Source organism: Pan paniscus, chromosome 5 (assembly GCF_029289425.2).
Source record: "Pan paniscus chromosome 5, NHGRI_mPanPan1-v2.0_pri, whole genome shotgun sequence".
Lineage (NCBI taxonomy): Eukaryota > Metazoa > Chordata > Mammalia > Primates > Hominidae > Pan > Pan paniscus.
In genome coordinates this window covers 54011274-54031790 of record NC_073254.2, presented here as the reverse complement: position 1 = coordinate 54031790, position 20517 = coordinate 54011274, and the positions used below count along the sequence as shown (strand labels likewise).

Genomic DNA, 20517 nt, shown 5'->3' with positions numbered 1-20517 from the left:
GTCTAGGATCTTCTCCTTTAAATACTCCTACCAACTTCTTAATCCCCTTCTGGGCTTATGAATGTCTGTGCATATACGAGGGATGAGATGAGATATGACAGAGAACAGTCCAAGTTTGTTCCTATATGTTTATTTTTAAAAGAGAGTGAAAGAGAGATATCCATCACCTCCCCTCCTTCACTGTGGTGAATCCAGGCATCACCATTCATGTGGGGTTACCCTAGATTCTTTACTGACTGTCAGCAATTCAAACAGGGCTCCCTCCATCTGACACTCTTATTCAAAATGATGGTGTATGGGAGTCAGAGTGGAAAGAATACTGCACTTCAATTCATACCTGGATTGAAATCCTAGCTCTTCATTTATTAGCTCTGTACCTACTCAGTGACATTGCTTTCTACTCTTCAGGAGCAGGACCATAAGACCTGCTGAGAAAAGCCCATAAGTGCTTTGAGCACTGTGGAGTGTGATGTAATTGGAGTTATGACTATGAAGGCAATAAGCAATCTCAGAAGAAGGAAGAATAGCAGCTAAGATTTAATCCTCTCAAAGCTGTGCTTATCAAAGACCAACGACTAAGAAAACCTCCTGAAATCTCACAGTTACTCAGAGTCGAGTTGGAGGATGTTTTCATATCTTTCTTTGTAGAACCCAGAAGGCTAAGACTGTGACACAACAAATGGGAAAGATATGGCTTCCAGGAAATAAAAAAAGTGATTATAACTGAGTTTAACAAAAGACAGTAACGCACCCAAATGACTGCAAACGACATCAGATCTTCTTGGAAAGGGAGTGAAAATGATGTCCTGTCGGTGACATCCTCAGCTTGAATAAAGTTCACACACCCCTTCACAAAATATATGACAGGGGGATCCATGACCCAGCAAAGTGCTTGGCACAAAGGCCATTCCCATAAATGGGAATAGGGAGGACAAGAAGACAGGGGAAAGGTGAGAAGAGGGAAGGCAGCACAGAAGATAGATTCGTATTGCGATCTTTATGAAATGTACATCAGAACGCATCATTATTCTCATTAAAGTCTTCAAGGGGCTTCCCATGATACGAAGAATGAAACCAAACTCCTTGCTCTGGTTTACGAGGGCCTGGATGATCTTGCCCTGCCTACACCATCCCCTCCCCCACGGACCTCATTTCTCATGCCTCGTCCCACGTGTGCTAGGCTTCAGTCACAGTTACCTTCTTGTTCTTCTAACACGAGGTTCCTCAGCCTTGGCACTATCAACATTTGTGGCTGGATAATTCTTCATCTCAGGAGCTGTCCTGTGCATTGTAGGATGTGGGATCACAGGACTGTAGCATTGGGAGCCACTTCCGGGCCTGTTTCTCTTTAGGGAAACTTCCTGTTTCTCCTCTGCATTGATGTTCTTCCTCTGGCTGGTTCTTCTTATGGCTCAGATCTCAGCTTAAAGGTCACTCTTAGGCCTTTTGTAGCACCCAATGTATAGCAGCCGCCCAGTCACCCTTGACCTTCTTCAGATTAGGTATGTGGCATTCTGATGTTGTGTGTGTGTGCGTGTGCGTGCATGCATGTGTGAGACGTCTTTCCCCAGTAGGACGTCTGCTTCGTGAGAGCAAGAAACTACTCTGCCTTGTCATTGCTCTATACCAATGCCTAGAACAGGGCCTGGCATCTATAGCACAAGCTCCAACAAATATCACTGAATGAGTGAGTCGATGGATATTGCCATCACAGTGTGTGAACCAATGGAAGTGTATGATGACATTGGTAATCAGTTCCATACAAAGAGGAGCAGCGTGTTCGGCCAGAGCCCTGTTCTTCTCTGTCATGTTAATGCTTAGACACTAAGAAGCTGTGAACATTTTTGGTAAGTACATGTTGTTTTGGGGCAAGGAATGGAAGCCACATCAGAGAGAGCAAACCTGATTATGCTTCCAGAAATCACCAAGTGGGAGTTAAAGCTGAGGAGGAAGATGAAGGTCAAATGACTTCCACGCTGCTTGTCCAAGAATAAATATCATCTGGGTACCTGTCTGCCTTTCTAAGTAGCAGTGCTCTCTGTATCCCCTTCCTCTGAAAAGTTTACCCTTTAGGACACATACCACATTTAGACTCTCATTTTAATTAGCCTTCTCTAGCGATGCAAAGGCATTGAATTCATCTTACCCCATATGCAGTTAGAGCTCTGAGATTCTCAATAGGGGTTACAGTCTTTCCATTTAGCAGATTGGACAAAAATCTCTTAGAGTTCTAGGCATCGTGAACACAGAATGAACACTGAAGTAGGGTAGAGGGGAGTGGTTTTATCCTTTATCATCAATGGTCCTGGCATATCTCAATGGCCTACAGAAGGTGCATTTTAAAATGATACGTCTGTGCTAATAATTCGCTTCTTTTCCGTTCCATTTGAGACCAAACATTAGTGGCTTAAAAAGCCCCCATCTGAGTGAACTCTACATAAGCACGTGCTGAGCTTGGGGTGCTGTGGCTGCACCTTTGTCACCGCACCGGCCGCCAAGATGAAGATGGCTGATCTGCCAGACGGGTGGGTTTCACCATTCTCCCGCTCTGCTCTTCTGCTGCCTCCTGAGCAGGCGCGTGCTTGCCCAGGGGGCTGATACATATACATAGGCTATGTAAGTAAATTCATCTTTTATCTGGGAAGATGTATACATATCCTATTGTCTACTACTATTCAGCCTTCATTTGACTTTTTATAAGCACTTTCATAAGATTGTTAAGATGTACCTGGTTTAAACTCAGAACATTGTAAAGACCTTGGGTTTGCTAATTTTTCATACAATGGTGCTATATAGAAAGCAAGCCTCCTAAATTGTCCATAACTATATATGCGGCTTCAGGAAGTTGAAACCTTCCTTCAGTCTTTACCACATGATAAATAGCAAATGTTAAGAACATTAATGACACTTAGGACATTTGTGTTTTGATTACTATAAGCTAGCATCAGTCATTAAATCCTTAAGTCAAGTTTCAGATATCCTGGTCAACATGTTAAAAAAAGAAAAGAAGAAAGCTCAGGAGGCTCTCCACTTGGCTGGCATGGATAGACGTGAATTCAGACACTCCCAGAGCCCACCCTTCCGCCTGGGAAACCCAGAAGAAGGTCAAAGAATGCGACTATCCTCAGCTCCCTCACAGGCCCAGGACTTCAGCATTTTGGGGAAAAGATCCAGTTTGCTCCACAAGAAAATAGGTCAGTTGACTAAATTTCCAGTATTTCTCATTGTCTGTAATGGATTTCGATGTAGCACCCTTTAGTTTTACATGTATCAGGATGAAGGCTCAATTTCTTTGTTAGAATTATTTTTTATAACTATCAATTATCTTAAATTAAATACCAGTTTCCCACACTGATGACTGAACTGAGGGGAACCAACTATGAATTTTCTCAGAATTCAGCGGTAGAATAGATGGGTTCAGGGTAACAGTAAAAAAGTTAACTTTAGAGAAAGGAAACAAATAAGATCAGATATTGCTGATATGATGACGATGCAGTGTTTATTTATAAATCCAAATGAACTATCTGCAGGAAAACTATTTAAAAATATTACCAGGCCAGGCACGGTGGCTCACACCTGGAATCCCAGCATTTTGGAAGGCCAAGGCGGGCAGATCACAAGGTCAGGAGTTCAAGACCAGCCTGGCCAATATGGTGAAACCCTATCTCTACTAAAAAGTGCAAAAATTAGCTGGGCGTGGTCGCGCGTGCCTGTAATCCCAGCTACTCAGGAGGCTGAGGCAGGAGAATCACTTGAACCTGGGAGGTGGAGGTTGCAGTGAGCCAAGATCAGGCCACTACACTCCTGCCTGGGTGACAGAGTGAGACTCTGTCTCAAAAATAATAATAATAATAATACCACAGACTTAAATGACAATAAATTAATAAAACTTTGTCAGATAATAGCATTTGGCAGGGTTGGGCCAACTCAGAGGCACCTTTCCTGTTTCCAGCTTTTTTTCCTTAATTTAATTTTATTATTATTATACTTTAAGTTTTAGGGTACATGTGCACAATGTGCAGGTTAGTTACATATGTATACATGTGCCATGCTGGTGTGCTGCACCCATTAACTTGTCATTTAGCATTAGGTATATCTCCTAATGCTATCCCTCCCCCCTCCCCCCACCCCACAACAGTCCCCAGAGTGTGATGTTCCCCTTCCTGTGTCCATGTGTTCTCACTGTTCAATTCCCACCTATGAGTGAGAACATGCAGTGTTTGGTTTTTTGTCCTTGCGATAGTTTACTGAGAATGATGATTTCCAATTTCATCCATGTCCCTACAAAGGACATGAACTCATCATTTTTTATGGTTGCATAGTATTCCATGGTGTATATGTGCCACATTTTCTTAATCCAGTCTATCATTGTTGGACATTTGGGTTGGTTCCAAGTCTTTGCTATTGTGAATAGTGCCGCAATAAACATACATGTGCATGTGTCTTTATAGCAGCAAGATTTATAGTCCTTTGGGTATATACCCAATAATGGGATGGCTGAGTCAAGTGGTATTTCTAGTTCTAGATCCCTGAGGAATCGCCACACTGACTTCCACAATGGTTGAACTAGTTTACAGTCCCACCAACAGTGTAAAAGTGTTCCTATTTCTCCACATCCTCTCCAGCACCTGTTGTTTCCTGACTTTTTAATGATTGCCATTCTAACTGGTGTGAGATGGTATCTCATTGTGGTTTTGATTTGCATTTCTCTGATGGCCAGTGATGATGAGCATTTTTTCATGTGTCTTTTGGCTGCATAAATGTCTTCTTTTGAGAAGTGTCTGTTCATATCCTTTGCCCACTTTCTGATGGGGTTGTTTGTTTTTTTCTTGTAAATTTGTTTGAGTTCATTGTAGATTCTGGATATTAGCCCTCTGTCAGATGAGTAGGTTGCGAAAATTTTCTCCCATTTTGTAGGTTGCCTGTTCACTCTGATGGTAGTTTCTTTTGCTGTGCAGAAGCTCTTTAGTTTAATTAGATCGCATTTCTCCATTTTGGCTTTTGTTGCCATTGCTTTTGGTGTTTTAGACATGAAGTCCTTGCCCATGCCTATGTCCTGAATGGTAATGCCTAGGTTTTCTTCTAGGGTTTTTATGGTTTTAGGTCTAACATTTAAGTCTTTAATCCATCTTGAATTAATTTTTGTATAAGGTGTAAGGAAGGGATCCAGTTTCAGCTTTCTACATATGGCTAGCCAGTTTTCCCAGCACCATTTATTAAATAGGGAATCCTTTCCCCGTTGCTTATTTTTCTCAGGTTTGTCTAAGATCAAATAGTTGTAGATATGCAGCATTATTTCTGAGGGCTCTGTTCTGTTCCATTGGTCTATATCTCTGTTTTGGTACCAGTACCATGCTGTTTTGGTTACTGTAGCCCTGTAGTATAGTTTGAAGTCAGGTAGCGTGATGCCTCCAGCTTTGTTCTTTTGGCTTAGGATTGACTTGGCAATGCGGGCTCTTTGTTGGTTCCGTATGAACTTTAAAGTAGTTTTTTCCAATTCTGTGAAGAAAGTCATTGGTTGCTTGATGGGGATGGCATTGAATCTATAAATTACCTTGGGCAGTATGGCCATTTTCATGATATTGCTTCTTCCTACCCACGAGCATGGAATGTTCTTCCATTTGTTTGTATCCTCTTTTATTTCATTGAGCAGTGGTTTGTAATTCTCCTTGAAGAGGTCCTTCACATCCCTTGTAAGTTGGATTCCTAGGTATTTTATTCTCTTTGAAGCAATTGTGAATGGGAGTTCACTCATGATTTGGCTCTCTGTTTGTCTGTTATTGGTGTATAAGAATGCTTGTGATTTTTGTACATTGATTTTGTATCCTGAGACTTTGCTGAAGTTGCTTATCAGCTTAAGGAGATTAGGGGCTGAGACAATGGGGTTTTCTAGATATACAATCATGTCATCTGCAAACAGGGACAATTTGACTTCCTCTTTTCCTAATTGAGTACCCTTTATTTCCTTCTCCTGCCTAATTGCCCTGGCCAGAACTTCCAACACTATGTTGAATAGGAGTGGTGAGAGAGGGCATCCCTGTCTTGTGCCAGTTTTCAAAGGGAATGCTTCCAGTTTTTGCCCATTCAGTATGATATTGGCTATGGTTTTGTCACAGATAGCTCTTATTATTTTGAGATACGTTCCATCAATACCTAATATATTGAGAGTTTTTAGCATGAAGGGTTGTTGAATTTTGTCAAAGGCCTTTTCTGCATCTATTGAGATAATCATGTGGTTTTTGTCTTTGGTTCTGTTTATATGCTGGATTACATTTATTGATTTGCATATATTGAACCAGCCTTGCATCCCAGGGATGAAGCCCACTTGATCATGGTGGATAAGCTTTTTGATGTGCTGCTGGATTCGGTTTGCCAGTATTTTATTGAGGATTTCTGCATCAATGTTCATCAAGAATATTGGTCTAAAATTCTCTTTTTTGTTTGTGTCTCTGCCCGGCTTTGGTGTCAGGAGGATGCTGGCCTCATAAAATGAGTTAGGGAGGATTCCCTCTTTTTCTATTGATTGGAATAGTTTCAGAAGGAATGGTACCAGCTCCTCCTTGTAACTCTGGTAGAATTCGGCTGTGAATCCATCTGGTCCTGGACTCTTTTTCGTTGGTAAGTTATTGATTATTGCCACAATTTCAGAGCCTGTTATTGGTCTATTCAGAGATTCAACTTCTTCCTGGTTTAGTCTTGGGAGAGTGTATGTGTAGAGGAATTTATCCATTTCTTCTAGATTTTCTAGTTTATTTGTGTAGAGTTGTTTGTAGTATTCTCTGATGGTAGTTTGTATTTCTGTGGGATCGGTGGTGATATCCCCTTTATCATTTTTTATTGCGTCTATTTGATTCTTCTCTCTTTTTTTCTTTATTAGTCTTGCTAGTGGTCTATCAATTTTGTTGATCCTTTCAAAAAAACCAGCTCCTGGATTCATGAATTTTTTGAAGGGTTTTTTGGTGTCTCTATTTCCTTCAGTTCTGCTCTGATTTTAGTTATTTCTTGCCTTCTGCTAGCTTTTGAATGTGTTTGCTCTTGCTTTTCTAGTTCTTTTAATTGTGATGTTAGGGTGTCAATTTTGGATCTTTCCTGCTTTCTCTTGTGGGCATTTAGTGCTATAAATTTCCCTCTACACACTGCTTTGAATGTGTCCCAGAGATTCTGGTATGTTGTGTCTTTGTTCTCGTTGGTTTCAAAGAACATCTTTATTTCTGCCTTCATTTCATTATGTACTCAGTAGTCACTCAGGAGCAGGTTGTTCAGTTTCCATGTAGTTGAGCGGTTTTGAGTGAGTTTCTTAATCCTGAGTTCTAGTTTGATTGCACTGTGGTCTGAGAGACAGTTTGTTATAATTTCTATTCTTTTACATTTGCTGAGGAGAGCTTTACTTCCAACAATGTGGTCAATTTTGGAATAGGTGTGGTGTGGTGCTGAAAAAATGTATATTCTGTTGATTTGTGGTGGAGAGTTCTGTAGATGTCTATTAGGTCTGCTTGGTGCAGAGCTGAGTTCAATTCCTGGGTATCCTTGTTAACTTTCTGTCTCGTTGATCTGTCTAATGTTGACAGCGGGGTGTTAAAGTCTCCCATTATTATTGTGTGGGAGTCTAACTCTCTTTGTAGGTCACTCAGGACTTGCTTTATGCATCTGGGTGCTCCTGTATTGGGTGCATATATATTTAGGATAGTTAGCTCTTCTTGTTGAATTGATCCCTTTACCATTACGTAATGGCCTTCTTTGTCTCTTTTGATCTTTATTGGTTTAAAGTCTGTTTTATCAGGGACTAGGATTGCAACCCTTGCCTTTTTTTGTTTTCCATTTTCTTGGTAGATCTTTCTCCATCCTTTTATTTTGAGCCTATGTGTGTCTCTGCACATGAGATGGGTTTCCTGAATACAGCCCACTGATGGGTCTTGACTCTTTATCCAATTTGCCAGTCTGTGTCTTTCAATTGGAGCATTTAGTCCATTTACATTTAAAGTTAGTATTGTTATGTGTGAATTTGATCCTGTCATTATGATGTCAGCTGGTTATTTTGCTCGTTAGTTGATGCAGTTTCTTCCTAGTCTCTATGGTCTTTACATTTTGGCATGATTTTGCAGTGGCTGGTACCAGTTGTTACTTTCCATGTTTAGTGCTTCCTTCAGGAGCTCTTTTAGGGCCGGCCTGGTGGTGACAAAATCTCTCAGCATTTGCTTGTCTGTAAAGTATTTTATTTCTCCTTCACTTATGAAGCTTAGTTTGGCTGGATATGAAATTCTGGGTTGAAAATTCTTTTCTTTAAGAATGTTGAATATTGACCCCCACTCTCTTCTGGCTTGTAGAGTTTCTGCCGAGAGATCTGCTGTTAGTCTGATGGGCTTCCCTTTGTGGGTAACCCAACCTTTCTCTCTGGCTGCCCTTAACATTTTTTCCTTCATTTCAACTTTGTTGAATCTGATAATTATGTGTCTTGGAGTTGCTCTTCTCGAGGAGTATCTTTGTGGCGTTCTCTGTATTTCCTGAATCTGAATGTTGGCCTGCCTTGCTAGGTTGGGGAAGTTCTCCTGGATAATATCCTGCAGAGTGTTTTCCAACTTGGTTCCATTCTCCCCGTCACTTTCAGGTACACCAATCAGGCTTAGATTTGGTCTTTAAACATAGTCCCATATTTATTGGAGGCTTTGCTCATTTCTTTTTATTCTTTTTTCTCTAAACTTCCCTTCTCACTTCATTTCATTCATTTCATCTTCCATCACTGATACCCTTTCTTCCAGTTGATCACATCACCTCCTGAGGCTTCTGCATTCTTCAGGTAGTTCTTGAGCCTTGGCTTTCAGCTCCATCAGCTCCTTTAAGCACTTCTCTGAATTGGTTATTCTAGTTATACATTCATCTAAATTTTTTTCAAAGTTATTAACTTCTTTGCCTTTGGTTTGTATTTCCTCCTGTAGCTCGGAGTAGTTTGATCGTCTGAAGCCTTCTTCTCTCAACTTGTCAAAGTCATTCTCTGTCCAGCTTTGTTCCGTTGCTGGTGAGGAACTGCGTTCCTTTGGAGGAGGAGAGGCGCTCTGCTTTTTAGAGTTTCCAGTTTTTCTGCTCTGTTTTTTCCCCATCTTTGTGATTTTATCTACTTTTGGTCTTTGATGATGGTGATGTACAGATGGGTTTTTGGTGTGGATGTCCTTTCTGTTTGTTAGTTTTCCTTCTAACAGACAGGACCCTCAGCTGCAGGTCTGTTGGAGTTTGCTAGAGGTCCACTCCAGACCCTGTTTGCCTGGGTATCAGCAGCAGTGGCTGCAGAACAGCAGATTTTCATGAACCGTGAATGCTGCTGTCTGATCGTTCCTCTGGAATTTTTGTCTCAGAGGAGTACCCAGCCGTGTGAGGTGTCAGTCTGCCCCTACTGGGGGGTGCCTCCCAGTTAGGCTGCTCGGGAGTCAGGGGTCAGGGACCCACTTGAGGAGGCAGTCTGCCAGTTCTCAGATCTCCAGCTTTGTGCTGGGAGAACCACTGCTCTCTTCAAAGCTGTCAGACAGGGACATTTAAGTCTGCAGAGGTTACTGCAGTGGTTTGTTTTTGTTTGTCTGTGCCCTTTTTGTTTGTCTTTTTGTTTGTCTGTGCCCTGCCCCCAGAGGTGGAGCCTACACAGGCAGGCAGGCCTCCTTGAGCTGCGGTGGGCTCCACCCAGTTCGAGCTTCCCGGCCGCTTTGTTTACCTAAGCAAGCCTGGGCAATGGCGGGCACCCCTCCCCCAGCCTCGCTGCCACCTTGCAGTTTGATCTCCGGCTGCTGTGCTAGCAATCAGCGAGACTCCGTGGACACAGGACCCTCCAAGCCATGTGCAGGATATAATCTCCTGGTGCGCCGTTTTTTAAGCCCATCGGAAAAGCGCAGTATTAGGGTGGGAGTGACCCGATTTTCCAGGTGCCATCTGTCACCCCTTTCTTTGACTAGGAAAGGGAACTCCCTGACCCCTTGCGCTTCCCGAGTGAGGCAATGCCTCGCCCTGCTTCGGCTCGCGCATGGTGTACTACACCCACTGTCTTGTGCCCACTGTCTGGCACTCCCTAGTGAGATGAACCTGGTACCTTAGACAGAAATGCAGAAATCACCCGTCTTCTGTGTTGCTCACGCTGGGAGCTGTAGACCGGAGCTGTTCCTATTTGGCCATCTTGGCTGCCCTCCCTCCTGTTTCCAGCTTTTGAAAGGTGTGTCAGTCCTGCTACTACAGACTGTGCTGGGATCCCAAGTTCATTTGCGTATGTTTCTGTTAGGCCAGCAGAGCATGATGTGCACTCAGGTGACTGATGCCTTTCCCTTACAGACATTGAGGAACCAGATCTATGGAATGTCCTAGAACAAATGGGTAAAGCCCTTCCCTTTTTGGCAACATAAGATGAAATTTTTTGTATAAACATGTGTTGGAATGGACTACCTCACATGCATGGTTTTCTGAAGGATTCAGCCTGGAAATAATTAAGCAGTATGGTGCTCATTAAGAAGCATGTATTTTAGTTAAGACAAGATTAAGAAGCATGGAAATAAATTTTGTGACATTACAATTCTTTATCTCTTAATTCCATTTCTCCTTGCTTTGAATATTTTTTCAGCAACACGGTAGAATGAACTCAAAATCCCAGGAAACCAAACTTGCTGTTTTTACCACTTATCGTGATGACAGTAGACAATGAAGATCAATAATTCCTCCCTGTGACAGTTTTCTATACATCTTTGCTGGTTGGGAAAAGGGGGCCATCTGGATTGCTGAATTCATTAATTTATTCATTCATTTATTCATTCCTCTTTCATTCAACAAATAATTTATAGAGCACATCCTTTGTTCTAGGCATAGTGCTAATTAGTATTACTATGGCCACAGCTTACACAGTCCTTATATACATCAGGTACTATTCTAAGTTCTCTGCCTGGATTAACTCATTTAATCTTTATCCTATAAGTTCTTGTTTTATTCCATATTACAGAATAAAATATACATGGACAAATACAGCCTCTGACCTCAGAGTATGTACAGATTGACAGGGGAGACAGCCACTGAACAATCAATTACAGAAGAACACGTCTGTATTACTAAGAAAGCACATACCAGGAAGCCAACCTCCGGTTAAGACCAGGAAAATCCCAAAAGAGGGGGTGAAGGTAGAAATGTGGCTAGAAGGAATATTACAAGCAGAGAGAATCAATGGCATGAATAGCTTTCCAGGCCTTTGTGGTGGAAAGGAGCATTTTAGGAAGTACAAAAGCCAGGTGTGGTTAGGATCTGGGGAGTGAAAGGCTGGGACGACAGGTTGATTGACACGGGAAGAAGGGATTGACAGAGGACACTAAGACTGCATGACAAGTTAGGAGGCCATAGCAGCAGTCCAGGCCAAAGGACAGGGATGATGAGAGAGAGGCAGGTGCATCAGAAGCATTTATTAGGTCGAGTGGACAGGGATCTGCGGCAGATTGGATGCTGGGGGTAAGGGTGAGGATTGGCCCCCTGGTGTCTGGGTGGCTGGTGAGGCTTTTCATGGAGATAAGAACAGTGAGTGCCTTCCCTGGCCCCACAATTTCCCCAGTTGACATTGTTGGCTCTAGAGAGCATGGGATTGGCATCTCTGCTGAAATAAAATCGGTACTCATGTTAGAACCTCATGGCTTATGATAGACGAGGAGCTCTGTTTACTGGCCTTTTCCAAAGGCACACACTATTGTACCCATGCAGAAATGGCCTCAGATATCACTGCCCAGCCCCTTGTTGTGTGCCAGGCCTTTTCTATTTCTATGTCTTCTTGCCCACACCATCTCCCTTCTCATAATTCTTCTTCCCCACAGCATCTTATAATCACTCTCCTTCCTTATAATTATAGTCAAGAGTTTCAGTAACTCTTTTCCTCCCTTGATATTGCTATTGAGACAGACTATAGTTTTGTTTGGAGAATGAATAAAGTTTACTTGAATAGAAAATCATTGAAAAAAGAATGGAAATTTTTTGTAAGGTCCAAATACAAATGAGGTTAAAGTTTTGGAGAAGAGACTTCTATCTGAAAGGGTTTTTGAGTTGTTTTCACTGTTATTGGATATAGTTCTACCAATAACTTTAAGCAGAGGTAGGCTCACAAATGGAATGATAATGATCTCACCATTTGGGGGAGGGATTGATTGGGGATTGATGTGTTTTTTTTTGGCAAAACTACAAATAGGATGAAAATTGTTGTGGATGAATCAAGGCGGCAAAGCAACAGGTAATGGGATAGTTCATTACAATATTTAAGATTCTAGGAGCTGATCAGGCTTTTATTATTCCATTATTTTATATACAAGAAGCTTGTATAAACTAAACCAAATACAAAAAAATTAATAAGTATGTTGTTTTGAAAGAATTTCTGCCTTATGTCAATGTTAACGGTTTCTATTAACTGTCCCTAGGGCTGCTTCTAATGCAGAAAGTAAGTAAATATGACCATCTCTGAAACTGCTGTGAAACTGTCTCCCCTTTGACAACCCTCTCTCATCTCCCATTCACCTCCACTTTACCACTTTATGCTGAAAATAACTCCCTTCAGATTAGAAAATGAAACCGAATTCATGGTTCCCTAGAGAGCCCTGCAGAGTCATTGCGCAAGCAGCCTGACATGGCCAAGGAAGGTTAGGGGCTTTGGGGCTTTTTGTTGTTGTTTTGGAGTTTAAATGTCTGTTTTGGTTTCATTGAAATAATGAGAGAGATTGTTCCGCTCCGTAGTTTGGAAAGAGTTGTATTGTTCACTTTAAAATAGGAGGCATTTTAAGGTTGGAGTTTTTTTTAAATTTCTTTCTGTTTTAGTTTTCTGACTGCCTATTCTAAATAGTCACCTGGAACCAGTCAGTGTTCTGAGAGCCCTGATGACTCACCACCTCCTTTAACTCTTTGAGATACCAATAGAACCCACTCATCACAGATGATGCCATTGGCATTTTAAAAGGTGAAATGAAAGCCAAAGCTGTAGCCTGGAGGCTCCAGACCCTTATCTCCTCCTCAATGAGAATTTGTTGAGTCCCTGCTGTGTATATAGAAAGGCCCAGGGTACATGCTGTAGGCAATGCCAAGGTGAACAGAGAATGGGTCTCTGGTTTGGGGAGCTTACATTTAAACAGTGGAGGCTGGCTTTGTACCCAAAGAGCAGAGACTGAAATAACAAGTGCTCTAAGCAGGAATTGGAAGAAATACTCTGTGAATTCAAAGGAGAAGGAGAGGATTTAATAAGTAGGTTGAGAAAAGCATTACAGAGCAGGTGACATGAAAGTTAAATCTCAAAGTATGGGCAGAATTTGGACATTCAAAGATGGAAGAAAGAACATCTCAGTCTTAAAGAATAGTGTGAACATTTGTATGTCTTCTTAAGAGGAATGTCTATCAGGTCACCCTTTTTTTTTTTTTTTTTTTTTTTGATGGAGTCTTCATGCCTTCGTTCTGTCGCCCAGGCTGGAGTACAGTGGCATGATCTTGGCTCACTGCAAGCTCCGCCTCCTGGGTTCATGCCATTCTCCTGCCTCACCCTCCCGAGCCCGCCACCACGCCCAGCTAATTTTTTTGTATTTTTTAGTAGAGACGGGGTTTCACTGTGTTAACCAGAATAGTCTCAATCTCTTGACCTCGTGATCTGCCCACCTTGGCCTCCTAAAGTGCTGGGATTATAGGCATGAGCCACTGCGCCTGGCCAGGTCACCAATTTTTAAATTGAATTATTGGTTTTCTTTCTGTAGAGTTATTGGAGTTTCTTATAAATATCTTATCTATTTCAGATATTAATCCCTGATCAGCTGTATGGCTTACAATATTTTCTCCCAATTCATAGGTTGCCTCTGCTCTCTGTTGTTTACTTTGTTCTGCAGAAGCTTTTTATTTTTACGTAACCCCATTTGTCTAGTTTTGCCTTTGTTGCCTACACTTTCTGGGTCAAATCTAAAAAATTATTGCCCAGATCAGTGTCATGTAGTTTTTTCCCCCATCTTTTCTTCTAGTAATTTTTCAGTTTCAGATAAGTTTAACTCTTTAGTCCATTTTGAGTTGATTTCTGAATATGGTGTGAGATAAGCATCCAGTTTTGTTCTTCTGCATATAAATAGTTGTCCCAACACCACTTATTGAAGAGTCTCTTTTTCTCATTGTGTATTCTTGGCATCTTTGTCAAAAATCAGTTGAGTCTACATGTGTGGTTCATTTCTGAGCTCTCTATTCTGTTCCATTGGTCGATGAGTCTATTTGTATGCTAGGACCATGCTGTTTGTTCTTTTTACTCATGATGGCTTTGGATATTCAGGGGTTTTTGTGGTTCCATATGAAATTTAGAATTTGTTTTTTCTATTGCAATGAAAAATGATTTTGGAATTCTGATAGGGAATACATTGAATCTATAGATCACTTCAGTAACATGGACATTTTAACAATATTAATTCTTCCAGTCTATGAACAGATACATGAAAAAATGTTCAATATCACCAATCATTAGTGAAATGCAAATTAAAAACTGCAATAAGATAACATGTCACACCTGTCAGAATAGCTATTATCAAAAAGACAAGAGATGACAAGTGTTGGGGAGGATGTGGAGAAAAGGGAACCCTTGTACACTGTTGGTGGGAATGTAAATTAATACAGCCATTGTGGAAAACTATATGGAGGTTCCTAGAAAAACTAGAAATAGAATTACTATATGATCCAGTAATGCCACTTCTGGATTTGAAATCAATATGTATCCAAAAGATTTGAAATCAAGATGTCAAAGACATGTCTGCATTCCCATGTTCACTTCACCATTATTTACAGTAGCCAAGTGATGGAGTTAACCTAAATGTCCATCAACAGATGAATGGATAAAGAAAATGTGGTACAGATACACAATGCGATACTATTCAACCTTTAAAAGGAAAGACTTTTTGCCATTTGTGACAACATAGATGGAATTGGGGAACATTATACTAATTGAAATAAGCCAGGCACAGAGAGACAATACCACATGTTCTCACTTATACATGGAATCTAAAACAATCGAACTCAAAGAAGCAGAGAGTAGAATGGTGGTTACCAAAAGCTGGGAGGAGGGGATAGGGAGATGATGGTCAAAGGGTACAAAGCCTCAACTAGATGGGAGAAGTGTTGTCTTTTACTTTGAGATATATTGTACTGCATAATGAATATAATAAATAATGTACATTTCAAAATTGCTGACAGAGTAAATTTCAAATGTTCTGACCACAAAGAAATGATAAGTATTTGAAGTGATGGATATGTTAATTAGTGTTATTTAATTATTCCACATTGAATTCATAAATCATGACATCACTTTGTACCTCATAAATATATACAATGATAATTTGTCCATTTACAACTAAAAATACAAGTTAAAAAAAGAATAATATGAGCAAAGTCTTGGGAGCCGGGACACAAGGAAACCCGTGTAGAGTTGGCAGGGATATTTGTTTAGCCAGAGCTTTGGAGGTGTGCAGGAAATCAGAAGAAATAAGGCTAGAAAAATAAGTGGGAAATTGCTAGAATGGTTGCCTTAGGGAGAGGGAGTAAAGGAATAGATGGGAACTTCTTTTTGTATGCTTTCATATTGTTTTAATTTCTTACTTTTCTTTATTGAATAAGTGGAGTCATGTTATAGAAATCTTTGAATGCCAAGCCAGGGGATTTTTTTTTTCCATTTGGTTGTAAGAGAACCACCAAAGCAGAAGGGGCTATGGTGATAGTTGTGCTCTGGGGAGGTATTTTAAAAGAACTCTTTGGAGTATGTTGGAGATGAGGTGCCTGGAGAGCAAGTAAATAGTTTAGGAAATGTAATAGACCAGGCTGGGAGTAATTGGAAACAAAGAAGAGGAGAGGAACATAGGGAGATAGAGGGGAGGGAGCCCACTGCAGGTCTTCATGGCATAAAGGAAGGCTCTGCTTCTCTCTCTTCCCAGCTTTCTCAGTGCTTCTGGCACTTAGATGCTAATTATGCAGCTATAGACAGAAGAAGGAGAACAGTGGAGCTGGTGCTTCCCTAGGCTGCTGCTTCAAACCTTGAGTCAGTTCCTTGAGTTTGTTTTACTCTTGCTCAAAGAGTATATTAAGCCTTTACAAACTGCTTACAAACTACTGTTTGTAAAGTCTCAATATACCCAATCCTCTAACAGGTTTAAAAGAAAAGCTCAAGGAGAAGTTGATAGAGGCAAAACTCACTCATAAAGCAACCAGAGAAATAGAATAAAAATCATATTGTTTCTAAGGTTCTTTCCAGCTTGCTTTGTTGCAGGCCTTAAGCACGAATGCCTACCTCTGCTTTGAAATCACCCATGATCCATCTCATCCTCTCTTTTGGAACTGACCACACTTTGATCTTTGCATTTCCTCATGAATACAATTAAAGAAACAATCAGTAAATGGACCATTGACTTCTCTATAGCTCTGTGGTCAATCGCACTTTTGCAGAGCACAGTACTGACCAAACAGTTATCAAGTTTTATTCTAGGTGCTACATCAGAGAAATGCATCTTTGTATCCTGCCTATTTGAAGGCTATATAGCTTGGATGAAATGAATAAATGATACCTGATAAAGAAGGGGTTGTGGGGGAGAGAGAGAAAGATAATGCACACTTGAGAGTGAGTAAGTACACGGATCTCTGCTTTCTGGTGTGAATATTTGTTTTATCTAGTAGTCTTTGTGGTCCCATTAAGGTCTTCAACTTGAAGTCACCATCTATGAGCACCTCAGGAGTTTTTAATCTGGTGGGAGAGATAAACAGGTTGATGGAGCTGTCTTTCAGTGTAATAAACGCACAAGAAAAGGGACTGGATAGTTGAGGGTTTCTGCAAAACAGTATTCCATTCAATCATCACTTCCAGACTCTTTGGAGAAAAGGGTATGATCAGAACAAAAAACACAGATTCTAAGTTTGTAGAGGATTCAAACCAGAGGCATCAAAGAGACAGAAAGTAAGCTTGGTAAAATGCATACCTATTCCCTATGGATATTAAAATTGTCCAAGGTGACAGCTGGGATGGACATATAGAGGAAGCCCATGACTCTGGTATCCAAGTAGCCAGTGACAGCAGGGAAATGACTAGAAGGGAGGTCTGCCAAGGACAGTGAAGAGTAGAGGGTAAAGGAAGAGATAGCTAAGTGGAATGAATCTGAAAGGGAAAAAGAGTTGCTTGTATTGTGTTATTTGCTTGTTTGTTTATTTTCAACAAAACAAATGAGCATTGTTCTAGAATCACCAAGAGAAAACAAGTAGAATCCCGACCAACGTTTCCATTTTCCCATCTAGTTGTAGGGGGAATCATATGCCCATTTTTCTCAGTTTGCCCTGAGGTTGGGGAAAAAGGCTTTATTTATTTATTTATTTATTTATTTATTTATCTATTTAGTTAGTTATTGAGATGGAGTCTCACTCTGTCGCCCAGGCTGAAGTGCAATGGAGCCATCTCGGCTCACTGCAACTTACGCCTCCCAGGTTCAAGGGATTCTCCTGCTGCAACTTCCGCCTCCCGGGTTCAAGGGATTCTCCTGCCTCAGCCTCCCGAGTAGCTGGATTATAGGTACCCACCACCATGCCCAGCTAATTTTTGTATTTTTAGTAGAGACGGGGTTTTGCCATGTTGGCCAGGCTGGTCTCGAACTCCTGGCCTCAGGTGATCCATCTGCCTCAGCCTCCCAAAGTGCTGGGAGTACAGGCATGAGCCATCGCACCCAGCCTAAAAGGCTCTATTTATATTCAGTTGTGTCTATAAACTAGGATGAGTATTGCCTACTCAAGAAAATGAATTCTTCAAATAGGAGGAATACCTTCAAACCTCCATTCAAACACTTCTGGGGCCCAGGTACAGTAGCTCTTGCCCGTAACCCTAGCACTTTTGGAGGCCAAAGCATGATGATGCATGCCTGTGGTCCCAGCCACTTGGGAGGCTGAGGTGGGAGGATCACTTGAGCCCTGGAGGCAGAGGTTGCAGTGAGCCGAGATCATACCACTGCAACTCCAGCCTGGGTGACAAAGTGAGACCTTTTCTAAAAAATAAAAAAAATTCTGGGGAGAGGGCACTCATCTCAGGCCTGGTAAAGAACCCTAACCAAACAATCATAGAAGACAAATTGCCCAGAGTGATTTACTTGTAGGCAACAGAAAAGTTAACTATGGTTCTGGGCATGGGAACCCTATCTTTTGGCTCCAGGATAAAAGATTATAAATACTAAGCCTGAGTCAGAACACAGATAATTTTCATTTTATTGAACATTGCATCCCCAAATTACTTTGCCAGTGGATTATTTTGAGCTCAGGTTGCATTTCCCCATATATTAGTAGGTTGGATTCCCGGGGGAGCAAAGTCTGAGCTGGATGCTTATTAGGGCGTGCCCCTGGGGCCAACACCTGTGGAAGTGAGAGGACAGGAGCAGGACTTAAAGGACGGAGAAGATGAGCTGTATTGCAACTTTGCCAGCTGACAACAGCCTCAGTTGACCTAACAAGGGGCTCTGGAGCTGGGCAGGCCTTTCAGAGTTGTCCTAAGTTATGGCTGGGGACAGGGCCTTTCTACCCTCACGATGGTCAGTCATTGGATATAGTCCTGCCCCTGTAAGGAGCATGGCTTTAAATGAGGCAGTTTTTTTCCAGCTGAGAAAATCCCCAGATAGGCTTGACAGTGAGTACTTTCCTCTAACATGCTCCCCGCAGCTGGAGGAATACGACCTTTATTCTTCAAGGGGTATCTCGATGGCACATCACAGTATCTAGCACAGCCAGTAAGTTTTCCAGGATTTCCAAGATACCAGCGTAGTCCCTAATTTAGCTGAATTACATAACTTTAAAGCCCACAATGTAACTCTATAGTAATATGGCCCATAAAGTTGAATAAGTATAGGAATTATGTAATCTAATCACTATTTTTAACATTGTTTTCATGACAAAATATATGCTGCATTTCTACTTTGGATGCCAAGAGCACAAGCCCTGTCAGGGAACAGAAGGTCCCTCTCTTTCTCACTCTCTCTCTGTTTCTATCTCTCTCTCTCTCTCTCTTTCACACACACAGACACACACACACACACACACAGCCTTGCCCAAACTTTGGAAATAAAACATTATTCTTTCGCCAATCATGTATTTATTCTGTGAAACACACGACGTACTGTGCTATTCTAAATGAGGTGGAGAACATAAGACATTCTACTGCAGGAGCACTGGGAAGCATAAAGAACTATCCTTAACTAAAGGAGCAGTGGCTCCTATTCATTCATTTAATAAAAATTCATTGAATTCAAGCTAGGTACTAGACACTGTACAAGGTGTTGGAGTTTAGAAGGTAAATGAGACCCAGTACCTGTGTCAAGTGGCTCACAATCTCAAAGAGCACCTATGGTGCACAGATGTACAGGGCGCCCTGGGACATGGAAAACGGATGCCAACTATTCCCAGATAGGTTTAGGAAAAACCTGTCTGGAAGAGGTAGTAGTTGAACAACATCTTCAAAGAGTAATCATATATATATATATATATATATATGTGTATATATATATGTGTATATATATATATATATATATATATGGCAGAATTAATAGGGGAGGGAAGTAAAGAAGAGAGCACTGAGGCCTAGGGAACTTCTCAAGCAAATGTGCAGAGGTGTAGGACACACAGAGGGTCTGTGATGTTGCAAAAGCATTTGGTTGGGTTGGATTGTAGGGTTTGTGTGGATAGGATGGTGTTTAGCAAGAAACAAAGCTAAAGAGAGACCAGTTCATGAGATGCTTAAAAGCCATGCTTTTGAATTTAGAATTTTATTTTCTTGGCAGTAGGGAGCCGTTCTGGCTTTTTAGCAGAAAAGTAGCATGGCCATATTTCTGTTATAGAAAGAGCACTGATAGCAATGTGCAGAGTAATTTGGATACTGGAGGGAAGGTAGACAGGACGTTGTAACAGCAGTCAAGCTACATAATTTTAAGGACCTCGACCAAGCCAGCCACGGTAGGGACTGAAAAGATGAGACAAACATTTGAGATACATAGCAAAGAGAACTGATTAGAATGGAGGTAAGATGAATAACCTAGGATTACACTCAGGTTTCTGAGTGGATACAGTGCCATTTTCCAAGAAAAGTAGGTTTGGAGGGAGGGTTGATTGGTTAAATTATGCATATGTTAAGAATGAGCACGAGATGGGAATGTCTATGCAAACGAATGTATAGCTTTAGCGCTCAAAGCAAAGGCTTAATTAGAGAAATGAATGTATAATTGACTGTTGTAGCCATGAGAGCAGATAAGGGGGTCCAAGGCTTGAAACTGCTTCAGTTATAGTTTCATTTCATAAGGAGAAGGGTAGCCAGGAAAAGAGGAAAAGAGGACCAAAGGCAGAATGCTTATTAAGGAGCCCCACTATTGACAGAGTAGGCTGAGGCAGAAGATCCAGCAAAGGAGAACTGTGAAAGGCAGAAGAGAGCTGGGCAAGAGAGCAAGATCTCAGAAGCCAAGCTAGAGGTTGAGTTTGAAGGAGATGGATGTGGTTCACAGTACTGGACATTGC

At 41.3% G+C, this 20517-nt stretch overlaps 1 protein-coding gene across 2 annotated transcripts in view; it reads left to right on the top strand.

Moving 5' to 3' along the window:
• Positions 1-20517, top strand: part of KIF6 (kinesin family member 6) — a 389937-nt gene that overhangs the window by 182874 nt on the left and 186546 nt on the right. For both annotated transcript variants that reach the window (XM_003833335.7, XM_034962039.3), the window contains exon 13: positions 2976-3194. In XM_003833335.7, coding sequence (XP_003833383.2) covers positions 2976-3194 — 219 coding nt within the window. The remainder of the gene's footprint in view (positions 1-2975; positions 3195-20517) is intronic.